General features: G+C 44.0%; 1 protein-coding gene across 8 annotated transcripts; it reads left to right on the forward strand.

Moving 5' to 3' along the window:
* The first annotated feature begins 315 nt into the window (after positions 1–315).
* Positions 316–12,981, forward strand: PRR11 (proline rich 11). 8 transcript variants are annotated; one of them, XM_042857920.2, is made up of 11 exons: positions 475–562; positions 2,196–2,317; positions 4,241–4,355; positions 4,836–4,989; positions 5,717–5,839; positions 7,608–7,844; positions 8,140–8,235; positions 10,348–10,460; positions 10,581–10,640; positions 10,726–10,822; positions 11,871–12,981. In XM_042857920.2, exons 3-11 carry the CDS (start codon positions 4,246–4,248, stop codon positions 11,937–11,939), a joined length of 1,059 nt encoding a protein of 352 aa, XP_042713854.2. In that variant the 5' UTR covers positions 475–562; positions 2,196–2,317; positions 4,241–4,245; the 3' UTR covers positions 11,940–12,981. The 8 variants fall into 8 exon arrangements, 6 of the variants coding, with proteins under 6 accessions (XP_008177020.2, XP_008177021.2, XP_065429165.1 ...); XM_008178798.4 differs by lacking the exons at positions 475–562; positions 2,196–2,317 and adding an exon at positions 316–340; XR_010593820.1 differs by lacking the exon at positions 2,196–2,317 and having other exon boundaries at positions 423–562; positions 8,037–8,235.
* Positions 12,982–13,521: the final 540 nt, after the last annotated feature.

Genomic DNA, 13,521 nt, shown 5'->3' on the forward strand with positions numbered 1-13,521 from the left:
GCACCAAGTGATTGGTTAGGAAAGGAGAGCCGCGAATTATGACTGGCTGAGAGTGGACTCCAATTGTGATTGGCTGATATTGGAACTACACTAGCTAATTGGGTAGAAGGGTTACCCCTGTTTTCTGATTGGGCTATTGCGGGGGGGGGGTGGGGGAAATATGCCTCTTTTTCGTTTATCTTGTCCACTGCTCTGTTATTGGCTTCTCCCCTCCCACTTTTTAATCTGATTGGTCTTTTGTAAAACAAACACTCTGGCAAACTGATTGGTTAAACTGAAACCCTTCCAACCAATCGTGAGGCATCTTTCCTTCGTGTGGCGCAGGATGTGCTGATGGCAGGTGAGAGCTATGCTGGGATTGGTTCTTCTCCCCGCCTCCTTATCATGTACACGCTTGGCGTCGACTGGCTGGACCTGAATTCGCTGTAACCAATCAGAGCTTGGATAGCTCTGGTGGGTGTCGGGCTCCGTGGGAGGCAGAAGAGAGCGGGGCTGCGATTGGCTTAGGGTGGATGGTGTAGCGATTTTGAATTGCAGGGAGGTTGCTCGGACCGATGAGCAGGTAAGTACGTGAAGGGGGGGCGAGCCGAGCGGCTAGGGTGACTGGTCACTCTCCCCCCACCCGGGGGACACAGAGGGGCGGGGCGGTCGAGGGTGCAGAGAGAGGGGGGGCACGGCTGGGGTACAAGGGGGGTAGTGAAGGGGGTCAGAGCCCGGGGTTCTGGGGAGGGGGCCTATGGGGAAAGCTTGAGGGTGCTGGGAGGCTCCCAGAGTGATGCATGCCCCGCTAGGCTGGTGGGTATCCTGCTGCAGGGAGGCAGTGCAGGCTAGGGACCTAGTTATCTACCGTCTCCGGGCCCCGGGGTGCTAGGTACATACACAGGGGAACCGCAGAGTTATGAACTGACTAGTCAACCACACACCTCATTTGGAACCAAAAATACACAATCAGGCAAAAAGAACAGGAGTACTTGTGGCACCTTAGAGACTAACAAATTTAAAATCAGGCAGCAGCAGAGACACCACCACCACCACCCCCGCCCCAAAAAGAAGCAGCAGCAGCAAATACGAGGCCGTACTGTGCTAAATGTAAACTACTAAAAAAAAAAAAAAAAAAGGAAAGCAGCATTTTTCTTCTGCATACTAAAGTTTCAAAGCTTCATTAAGCCAATGATCAGCTTTAAACATTTGAAAGAACCACCATAACGTTTTGTTCAGCGTTACGAACAACCTCCATTCCCGAGGTGTTCATAGCTCTGAGGTTCTACTGTACAGAGTAAGGCATGGAGCTTGCCTCTAACTAGGCAAGGTGGACAAAAGGTGGGAGAAAAGCATTTTGTTTCTATTGTACAGCTGGAAAAATTGAACCCAGTGTAAGCACCAGTCTGGCATCTTAACCACAATAAAATTCTTCTCTAACTAGAAGCTGAATAGAGTCACGCTAGCTGTAATAATAACCATGTTACGGTGGGACCTCTTACTGCAAAGGGTCCCAAATTGCTTTGCAGATTCCCATGCATACACTAGACCGGGGTGGGCAAATTTTTTGGCCTGAGGGCCACATCAGAGTTCCAAAACTGTATGGAGGGCCAGGTAAGGAAGGCTCTTCCTCCCCAAAGAGCCTAGTCCCTGCCCCCTATCCACCCTTTCCCACTTCCTGCCCCCTGACTGCCCCCCTCAGAATCCCTGACCCATCCAACTCTCTCTGTTCCTTATCCCCTGACCGCCCCTATGTCTAATAGGCTGCAATATTTTGATAGCTCCAGAGTTGCTCAATTAGAACATCATAAGAAACTGTGCTGCGCTCTCTCATAACCTTTATATGTAGTGTAACTGTAGACGTGTCAGTCCCAAATAAAGAAGATGGTCCATTAAAAGTTATGACCTCACCCACCTTGTCTCTCTAAGAATCTTTACAAAAATTCAAACTAAAAGCATTCACTTGCCATGGCTAGCAGAAGCCAGGTAATCCTATTAGAGAGCCTGTGCCTAAATTCTCTTATTTTAAAACAATTAAACTAAAAATATTAACATGCATATTTGTTGGATGGAGGTGGGCTTTGCCTTAAGGGCACCAGTTCAAATAAAAGTGCCTATCAGTAGTGATTGGCAGTTCAACAAACAGCCATCAGGTGGGAATGACTATGTAAAATGAGTTGATAGGTCAATTAGGGATCTCTTGTTGGCATTCTCAGTAGAGAAGAGGAAGATTGAACAAGCCAAGGAGTATGCACGACTTTCAAAACAGTCCTGTGCGATGGAGGACAAAGAGGTCACTCTCCTGGCACCCATGGAGCAAGCGGTGCATTTTACATAGGTCCTGGATATATTATATTTCCATATCTTGTGCAATTATATGATGATTTCCTCTACCAAATCTATGATTTGTCCTCTCTTCCCAATATTCCATGTAAAAAATTCGATGGCATGGGATGGTTTAAAATGGAGAGTTTAAAATGTCAGTTTCAACATCATTCTATCAGCTGTTTTAACATGTACAAATTCTCTCCAGGTGATCACAGAAATACTTTAAAGGAGGTAATAATTAATGTTTCTAAGTATTACTTCTGTTCAAACAAGACAATTCCAAATATCTTGAAGTAGGATTTATTGACATGCATCCCTCGTCTTTTCCACCTTCTTGCGGCAGCTCTGCTCTTTAATAAAAGCAGGATTATTCATAGATTCTAGGACTGGAAGAGACCTCGAGAGGTCATTGAGTCCAATCCCCTGCCCTCATGGCAGGACCAAATACTGTCTAGACCATCCCTGATAGATATTTATCTAATCTACTCTTAAATATCTCCAGAGATGGAGATTCCCCAACCTCCCTAGGCAATTTATTTCAGTGTTTAACCTAGGGTTACCATATTTCAGCAAGAAAAAAAGAGGACGGGAGGAGCCCCGCCCCTGCCCCTCCCACTTCCCGCCCCCCCAGAACCCCCAACCCTCCCCCCATTCCTTGTCCCCTGACTGCCCCCTCCTGGGACCCCTGCCCCTAACTGCCCCCCAGGACTCCACTCCCTATCTAAGCCTCCCTGCCTCTTGTCCCCTGACTGCCCCAACCCTTATCCACACCCCCACCCCCAGACAGACCCCTGGGACTCCCACGCCCCATCCAACCACTCCCCACCCCCTGACAGCCCCCCCCAGAACTCCCAACCCATCTAAACCCCTCTGCTCCCTGTCCCCTGACTGCTCCGATCCATCTCCCCACCCCTGCCACCTGACAGCCCCCCCCAGAACTCCCAAACACTCCCCCCCTGCTCCTTGTCCCCTGACTGCCCCCTCCTGGGACCCCTGCTCCTAACTGCCCTCCAGAACCCCACCCCCTACCTAAGACTCCCTGTTCCTTGTCCCCTAACTGCCCCCTCCTAAGACCCCCCCCCAACTGCCCCCCAGGACCCTACCCCCTACCTGTACCCTGACTGCCCAAAACTTTCTCCACTCCCCCCAAAAAGCCCCCCCCGTTTCTTGACCTCCACCTCCAGAACCTTCCTGCCCCCTGACCTCCTTACCCTGCTGCTCAGAACAGAGTGTTGGGCTCTGTGCAGCCAAGCCGGACACGTGGCTGAGCTCCCCTGCACAACAAAACCTGGTCCCTGGCCCTGCACAACAAAACCCGGTCTGGCCCTGCACAGTGCTGCTGGACTGGGCTGCAAGGGAGCTGCTGGCTCAGAATGCAGGGTGGATCCGGCTCCTCTACAGCTGCTCCTGAGTCCAGCCCGGGACTTCCCTGCAGCCCTCCCAGCCACTCGCTCTGCTAATCCCGGACATTGTGAGTGCTTTACAAATTCCCCCCGGACGGACGCTATTTTTAGCACACAAAAGGAGGACATGTCCGGGTAAATCCGGACGAATGGTAACCCTAGTTTAACCACCCTGACAGTTAGGAACTTTTTCCTAATGTCCAACCTAAATCTCCCTTGCTGCAGTTTAAGCCCATTGCTTCTTGTTCTATCCTTAGAGGCTAAGATGAACAAGTTTTCTCCCTCCTCCTTATGACACCCTTTTAGATACCTGAAAACTGCTATCATGTCCCCTCTCAGTCTTCTCTTTTCCAAACTAAACAAACCCAGTTCTTTCAGCCTTCCTTCATAGGTCATGTTCTCTAGACCTTTAATCATTCCTGTGGCTCTTCTCTGGACCCTCTCCAATTTCTCCACATCTTTCTTGAAATGCGGTGCCCATTATAAACTCTTGTAGAGTGATTGAACTGCTCTTGAACTTGGCTCCCTAGAAATAATGGCAAAGTATAAGCAACGCCGGCGGAAGCTGCGGGCCCGAGCAAAACTTCTAATGAACAAGAAGGGAGATGTCACTAAACTGCAGTGCTTGAATCCTCTCCCTCAAAGGTAAGCTCACATTACATTTAGTTTTCTCATTAACCCAATTCATAGGTCCATTGCTAGTTCCAAAGAGTACACTGAATCACAGAAATTGGAGATGGAGGAGACTTGTTGAGTCCCATCTACTTCATGGCCTGGCTGCTGCAGAATTGTTCCCTCTTGTACATCTTCCAGTGTCCTTCCTATCCAATCTAATTTTAAATGCCTCAGGAAATGGGGTTTGGAAAAGAGTTATCACAAAATCTCAGTAATTGGAGCCTGAAAAAACCTGTTGGGAAAATCTTATTCCTTTGCCAGGGCAGGAATGTTCCCTACAGTGTAACACAAATTTTCCTACCATCCCCTTCCCTTGCACTGATGTTTACTCCAAACTCACCTGTTATATTGACACTTCTAAATGACCAACTGATTGACCACTGTTACATTTTTGGATGGCTAAAATGATTTATTTACTTGTAAAGTTAAATTTGAAATTTTCTTCCACAGGTTATTGGATGGTCTTCCTCCAAATCCCCCCCACAGCCAAAGTAGCACTTTCTCAGTCTGGCCATTAATCCTCCCCAGTGTAAAGGATGCAGTAAGGCCTTTGGCAATGACAGCATCATCTTTGTATTGGTGGTGCCAGAACAGTGTTGCACAGGTGTGTTTTCTAAATCTCTATTTCTGTCTGAGATTACCATAGGTACTGTACACATGCACAGAGCACTAACTCCAAAATTAAGGTGAAAGTTCAATTGTAGTTATTGGAGAATCTATAGCTTTGGAAGGAATTATTAAGGTTCAAGTGGGGGGTATCTGCTGGGGGAATAGGTATGGTAAAAATGCCCCAAATTAAGGTGACATTGAGATTGTATGTGAAGTTGGAGACTTTAATGCAGTATTTGGAGGATTTGCAATGACAAAGGACCCAGCTTGTAACTCTTGATAGCCTAGGAGATGTTAGTGCATGACCCTGATGGGTCAGACAAAAACCATACTCTAGAGTTCAGAGTTAAAATTTGAAACCTTATTGAGCATCTGCAGGACAACACCTTTCCAAAGAAATGTGGTCCATCGTTCGGTTCCTGATGGCTTACCAGTTTGCAGCCACCTGCAATATTCAAAATTAGCAAATTAGAAGATGAGATCTTATGAATGTAGCAGGTCTGCTTTTCTGGTGTACTCTGACCCAAGGATGGGAAAGGAAAAAAATGAGAGCAGATTTGAAATGGCCTATCCATGTTGTTTCATGCCACTGAATATAATCAAAAGAGTTTTCACTAACTTTCAATGTGAGTTGTGCTCCCACGTCCCTTAGGTACTTTTGAAATTTCACACCATTGTGTTTAACTCTGAAAATAGTCCTCTGGTTTCTTTGTGATGCTTAGAGTTTTGAAGTCATCAAAGACACCATATTTCCTTCACGGCTCTACCTGCGGCAACTGAACATGCTGAAGCAACAATTGGAAAAGCTGGAAATTGAATTTTCCAGACTACAAGGAGTGATCCAGGTCAGTCACATGTTAGTCCCATTAGCAGTGTGATTTTTCTCATATTTACTAAGCTGGTGGTTTTCAATCTGGGGGTCCACAGACTATTCCTAAGACTTCTAAAGGGGTTCACATCTCCATTCAAAACTTTTTAGGGGTCCACAAAAAAGTTTAATAACACTCGCCTAAGCATTTAAAGATCTGTGGTCAGTCATGGAGACTAAAAGTGTTTGTGCTATGTGTATGCTAGGGAAGGGACACCATTATCTTGAAATCCAGTCAATTAGACAAATATTCAAAGTAGTTTTCAGGTTCTTCGTGTATCCCTGAATCTCTCTGTCAATGTTTGTGGCTTTACAACCAAACTTTCCTATTCTTCAAAGATGTCTTTTCCCTCCCCTACTCCTGTGTGAAAGACCTGCTCAAACAGGTTCAATAATGTCCTGATCTGGCAATGGGACTCTGTGTGCCAAATTGATTCTCCACAGAGCAAAGCATTGTTAAATGCACAAAGTACACCAACTGGAAAAAAAATAGAGTAATGTTTTGCTCCATCTCTCCATCTTCCAATGGCTGAAGATGGTGTTTGCGACAATGGTAGGTAAAATATGTTTAGAAATATATATATATATATATATTTTTAAGATCTTCACTGTGTTTTGGCAATAATGGTTGTTAGTAATTTTCCATAGTAAAAGATGCTGTTGAAATGAAAGTTGCAGCCTTGCAACTTGCTCCATGCAGAGACCACTATGTCTATATAGAGCCCCCTCCCCAAATTTAGGGTTCAGGGAACTGGTGAAATGGAAGAAGTTGCAGGAGTGGGGTCTGAATCACTGGTCGAACTTTTCTGCCTTTTTAAAAATTCTCCAGCCCATAACATTCCCTGATGACAGAGTAACTATTATTATGGCCTAAATATTTCCCCCGATGATGTTTAGTAGGATATAATTGGGTCACACACTACATATAAACAAAAGTAGGGAATGCTCTCTAAGTTGATGATCAAATGAATTTAGACAATGAAGCTTGTGCCCCCAAGTCACAGCGGTGCTTTTGAAATGGAATAGAATTGCTAGAGAAATGTATAAATTCAGGTTTGGAAATTATAGGGCCTGTGTAAATACAAAATAGCTTGCATTTCTTTGGATCTCAAACTTATTTGATTGGGCCCCCTTATTTGTATTTGTAGTCATTTACCCTCCCCCCAAAGTACTACCACCCAGCTCTGCAGGCGGAACAGAGAGCAGTGGCTAGGTGCCCAGCTCTGAGGCACAATAGCAGCAGACTTAGCGCCCCATTGCCACCCTTACTTCTGCGCTGCTGCAGCCACCCTGGGGCTGACAGCCAGAGCCCCATCGCCACTAGGTGAGGGACTGGGGTTGGGGGGGGGGGGGACTGAGCCTGGGCTGCCTTACGGTGAGATATTGAGCAGGGGGGAAAGAGACCCCGGGTGGCAGTGCCCCGGCTGTCACCTTTATCCCAGCCACCTGGGGCTGACAGCCAGAGCTCTTCAAAAAAAGAAAAGCACACTGGGTTGAGAACCACTGCTTTAGCTCCTTTCATTGCAAATCACTTCACGTTCCCTACACATACAGCATCACTGAAATACTGCCACCCTGAGGCTAGAAGGCAGCAGTTAGCCAGCTTGATGATCACTCCAATAGCAGGCACATTGTGGGCTGGGCATCCTGGATCGATGGAAGTTATGAACTCCATTCCCTAAACATTCCTATTCTTTAAACAGTTAATTTAATGTTCTTTATTTTGTCTTTTTTTTTCTCCTCAGATGAGTGGGACTGTTGTTAGTTCCTCAGAAAACTCTCCTTGCCAAAGATGTAATAAACCATTACTAGCTGTTCCTGTCTGTGCACAAATCAGCTTGGCAGACCCGGTATCCCTGTCTTCTGCGGGAGTGCTGCAACCTGCATCTGCTCCTCCACCTCCACCACCTCCTCTTCCTCCTCCACCACCACCACCTGCACCTTTACTACTCAAAACGGGCCATAGCACAAAAGCACTTCAGGTAGGGAGTAACAGAATTATTGTATTTCTTCAAAAACAACAAGGAGTCCGGTGGCATTGAAGAAGTGGGTTTTTTACCCACGAAAGCTTATGCCCAAATAAATCTGTTAGTCTTTAAAGTGCCACCGGATTCCTTGTTATTTTTGTGGATACAAACTAACACGGTTACCTCCTGATACTTGTATTTCTTCAGGTGGTCTTTGATGGATTTTGGTACAAAGTGAGGGAAACATGTCTTATGAGAGCCACACAATTTGCTGATTTTACCCTTCGTTCCAACTTCCCCTTGTTTTCAGGCTACCTCAGTAAAAGATGGGCCCATACAAATAACTCTCAAGGATCTCCTGAATGTGAAACTAAAGAAGACACAGAAGTACACAGAAACAGACCAGGTAAACCAAAGGACACGTATAACTGGATAGTGCTATTCTGGGGCAAATCCTGCCTGCTATCAAACCAATGTCTTCCACTGTGTATTGGCAGGAGCCTCATGCAGCAGTTGTAGAACCCCTATATACTGGGTAGCCCGGCTCCATAGGGGCTCTGTGCACACTGGGGATCTGAGTGCAGGATTAATGGTTCTTCTGAGCAGATACGCAACCTTTTCTCCCCTCAGGTCTGGAGTAGTAGCTGTGAAGCAACTCCTTTGCTTGGGTGTGGGGAAAGATTGCCCTCAGTGCGTACTCCATTTGGTTGGACTGTGCATTATACCCAGGATTTGTGTCTTGAAGTTCTGTTCTAACAAATATAATTCCTGGTTTCCCAGGACCATATCAGAAATGGCTGCCATTAATGGCTAGGGCCCTATCAAATTCACAGCCATGAAAAACACATCATGGACCGTGAAATCTGGTCTTTTGTGTGCTTTTACACTATACTATACAGATTTCACTTGGGAGACCAGTGTTCAAATTGGAAGTCTTGACCCAAAAGGGAGTTGTAGTGGGGTCACAAGATTATTTTAGGGGGGTTGTGGTATTGCCACCCTTACTTCTGCGCTGCCTTTAGAGCTAGGAAACCAGAGAACGGTGGCTGTTGGCCAAGTGCCCAGCTCTGAAGGCAGTGCCCTGCCAGCAACAGAGCAGAAGTAAGGGTGGCAATACCATACCATGGCACTTTTACTTCTGCGCTGCAACTGGTGGTGGCTCTGCCTTCAGAGCTGGGCTCCCGGCCAGCAGCCACCGCTCTCCAGCTGCCCAGCTCTGAAGGCAGCGCCACCGCGAGCAGCAGCGCAGATGTAAAGGTAGCAGTACCACAACCCCCACTACAATAACTTTACAACCCCCCAACACTCCTTTTTTGGTCAGGACCCCTACAATTACAACACTGTGAAATTTCAGATTTAAATGGCTGAAATCATGACATTTATTATTTTTTAAATCCTGTGACTGTGAAATTGACCAAAATGGACTGTGAATTTGGTAGGGCCCTACTAATGGCTAAATAAACAAACATTTGCTAAGTCAAGAAATCTATTGTTGTTCAGCCTCAGTTGGTGTACAGCTGTAGATCCAATGAAATCAGTGGGGGTTCGGTGCCTAAATACCTTTGAGAATCTGGGTTGTAGAGACCAGAATCATATTCCTGATCTTTCTTGGCTTCTGCAAAACTTCTCTTGTTCTCATTTAGAGCCATGCATTGAATTTTTCAGGCCATAGTTTTAACCAAGGCTAGTGCCTGTACTCTGGTTAGCTGAAAAATTGCATTTGACAGTTCAACTCGAAAACATTCTCCTAAAAATAAACTTAAGCACCACCTATTATTCCTGCCTCAAGGAATATTCCCTATTGAAGTGCTGAATATATGCTATGCCCTTTGATCATTTCCATCTCTTGTGTGAAGTTGTTTTAAATAATTTATACATTTATATTCTTATGTTGCCCTTTATAGTTCTAGACAACACGTTTTGGGGATAATGATGATAAATCCAAATAATAAAGTAGTTCAGTGAATACATTACGACAGATTTTAGATTTCAGCTAATAATCATACTTAGCAGATCTATATAAACCTTCAATGCGCTCTGCAAACAAGAGTTCATTCAGAAACTTCTGTGGGCTCACACCAAAGTTGAATTTGGGCTCATTGACTGATTAATCCTATCTCCAAATCTGCAGTAAGATATGTGAGTAAATATTGTTATCCTAACTTTGCAGATGGGGAATTTGAGGCAGAGAGGTTAAGTGACTTGCCCCATGGCCACAGAGAGCGCCAGGGTCAATGCCTGGTGTGTTCCTTTTTAGTTTAGGGTAATAGCATCCAGCATTCCTGTAGCTTTCTGAATTTTAACCATATATGGATATTTTTCCTTGTACAATCTGTGCACAGGAGTCTTTTATAAAATGGCTATTTTTGTCCATGGTACATTAAATCTTAATGACGCAAAACAGCTGATGAGCCATAGTGCACTAAAAACATGCAGGGTATAAATATTAAATAGATTGTATGTTCTGTGGGGGCTTTTAAAATGTATTTTTGATAACATTTTTCTTTTTTAATTTTAGGCAGGATCACCAATGAAGAAGCGCAGGGCATTAATTACAGTCTCAGATTTACAAAGCATTAATCTGAGACCTAAATCCAAGCTCCTACCAGCTCCCATTACAAACCTCCTAATGTAAGGAACTTTCTACATTCTTTGATGTCACAGGGAAAAGATGGTATATGTTCAGAATAATAATCATCGTTGATAGTACTTCAAAAATGTTGGTTTTAACATTTTGTTGTTTTTTATCAGCACTCCCAGCAAAAATCAAATAGACCTTAGAAAACATCTTAAGAAAGTCAATATTCAGAGGTAACTTCCTTTCTGTTTTCTTTTGTTTTTTAATTAATCAGAAATTTAAGAATAATGCTCCTTACCATTTTTACGATCTCTTCAGGAGTCCTGGTGGAACTCCATTAACTAACAAAGAAAACATGGAAACCGGCACAGGATTGACTCCAATAATGACACAGGCACTGAGGCGCAAATTTCAGGTAAGACATTGTGTTTGTCAGTTTCTTGTTGCAGAAAGTTTGGTTGGAGTTTTAAAAGCCCAGTATAAGATATTGTTCCAAAATGTCATCATATAGCTTGGCAGTGGGACGTGAAAGCTCTTGGTGCCTCATACAGCTGAGCCCATAATTACTACTACTCAAAATAGTGACACTTATCTCGAATAAAACTTTTTCCCCCATAGATCTTAGTGGTTTATAAAGGAGGGTCATTATTCCCATTTTACAGATGAGAAAACAGCCATAGAAAGGTGATGTGATTTGACCAAGATCAACCAGGAGGTCATGAGCAGAGCTGGGAGCAGAAGTCTGGTCTCCTGATACCTAGTCGACTGCCTCATGTTACCTACCACTTAGTTAATGTATGTTCAGTACTTTGAGAATGTAAAGAATGCTAGAAGTGCTAAATATTATTTGTAGCATACAAAACAAACTTGAATCTTGGAATTTAATTCAAAGCATAATCAAGTGCTCAAAATAGATGCACAGCAGGCGGGATTCTTCATCAATGTGGCCTCTGCATCCTCCTACATGTGGGGAACAACACCCTTGCAGAGTCTCCCCCGTGTTCCCTTCTCCCTTAGAGCTCTTTTCTCAAAGGATTTTAAAATTTAGGAGGAGGAGCTGAGGTGATAGGGGTTGGATGGCACTTCTATAACTTTGATTGCAAACATTTGGGGTTCACATGAGGTGGGGCTTATTTAGGGTGCTGCTTTCTAGATGTCTCTGAGGCTCAGTGGTTGCAGGAGTACACCCCACAAGTGGGAATATGCAGAGGTTCTCAAAGACTATGACTATCATGGTGGTAGCAGCTTTTTGAACACCAAAAATACCCCAAAAACAATAAGTTAAAAATAAGACTGCTGCTGACACTGGAAAGAAACTGAGGATTACAAATGTTATACATGTTAGGAATCTTCTTGGACTAGGTGTTCGCTTACAGTTAGGATGCGATGAATAAGACTTACTAGCGGGTAATTATGTAATTGTTTCTGAAATCTAAATTCTAACTTGGTTCTTATTTTAACAGATGGCTCACCCAAAGACTCCCTCTCCAGCTCGGTTACATACTGCAAGCAGCTTTGATGAACAAAACTAGATCTGTGCTGCAATATTTTTATGTCAATTGAGCGTCAGGTAGCTACTTGTCTAACCCCAATTTTATATCACTAAGGGGTAAACAATTTATTATTTTAAAAGTAAGTTTAGCACACATAAAAAGTGCCATTTTGATGGTCCTCGAGAGGGAAGTCTTCTATCCACAGAAGGTACAGCCTTCCCCAGAATGTCCTAATGTGTCTCAGTCTTCACACTGGGGTACCTCTTCAAATGATGAGAAGAGAATGAAGTCTCTTTGGTCCTTTGGAACGTTGACTTCTTCTGAAATTTCCAAAAGTGCTGTCTTTTTGTGATATAGATGCATATGTACAGGGAAGTAATTTAAACTTAATGTTGTTTGTCTTACATTTTTTAAAGATGACTTTGGCAATATTTGTAATGTTAGAGGAAAAAAATTCAAAAGAGGAAAGTAATTTAAGACTCCAATGTTTCCTGTAACAAATAGGTTAGCAATTTTTTGTATAAATAATAGTTATGTGGCTCAATAAGAAAGTATTATTACAGTTTTCCAGCATGTACCATTTTGGCTTGTGTTTACATTAACATACCCAATTTGAGACACCACTGTTTAGTGTTTAGAGCCAGGGGACTGGAAGTGAGGAACTCCTAAGTTCCTGGCTCTCCCACTGACTTGCTATGTGACCTTGGGCATGGTCACAAAATGTGTCTCAGTTTCCCCATCTGCAAAATTTGGCTTATGATACTGACCTCATGGGAAGGTTCCGATAATTAACTAATAATATTTATGAAGTGCTTCAAAATGGAAAGCTCAGAGGTCCTAATTGGTGTTTTAGGAATGGAATGAACATGCTTGGTTCCTAAACAAATATGTAGTTACTGTAAGCCACCTTAAACTCCTACTGCCAATATCCAGTCTCGTTTATTATAATTATTACATGTTTACACTGCATATTTTCCACCAGTGATTACACATTTCCTATTGTATTAACTTGAAACTAAACCACTGAAATAGCCCTGATCATTCTTTTTATATATAAAAATAAACATGAATGTTGACAGGCTGGAGTTTATTTCCTTTTAATTGAATATGCAAACATAGGTGCTAGAACTAGGGGTGCTGCAGGATCCCCTGGCTTGAAGTTGTTTCCATTATATGCAGGGTTTACAGTTTGGTTTAATGGCTCTCAGCACCCTCACTAAAAAAAATTGTTCCAGCACCCCGTATACAGTTTCGAGGGGGAATGAGCTGGAACAAGTGGAAATTCCCCTAGAATTCCACTTGATGTGGCTTCTGCAAGTTGCAGTAGAAAGATCCGTCAGACCCCTTGCTCAGTTCCATAACCTAGAAAGGTCCCCCCACTGCTCATTGGAAGGGCTACAGTACTAGTCAATTGTTTGCAGGATGGTTTTAGAAGTTGGGCTCTTACAGGTACCTGTTTCCTCTGGATTGTGGGTGATTTGAAGGGGAGTTGCTGGGTGCACGTCTGGCATAGCCTCTCTCCTCGTGGTGCTGCTGTTTGATTGGGGATAACCAATCTGCTCCCTGAACCTCTTCTTCCCTAGTTCCCCCCATCTTCTTCTGTCCTCTCCGCACCCACCCA

The sequence above is a fragment of the Chrysemys picta genome, chromosome 19, assembly GCF_011386835.1.
Source record: "Chrysemys picta bellii isolate R12L10 chromosome 19, ASM1138683v2, whole genome shotgun sequence".
Classification (NCBI taxonomy): Eukaryota; Metazoa; Chordata; order Testudines; family Emydidae; genus Chrysemys; species Chrysemys picta.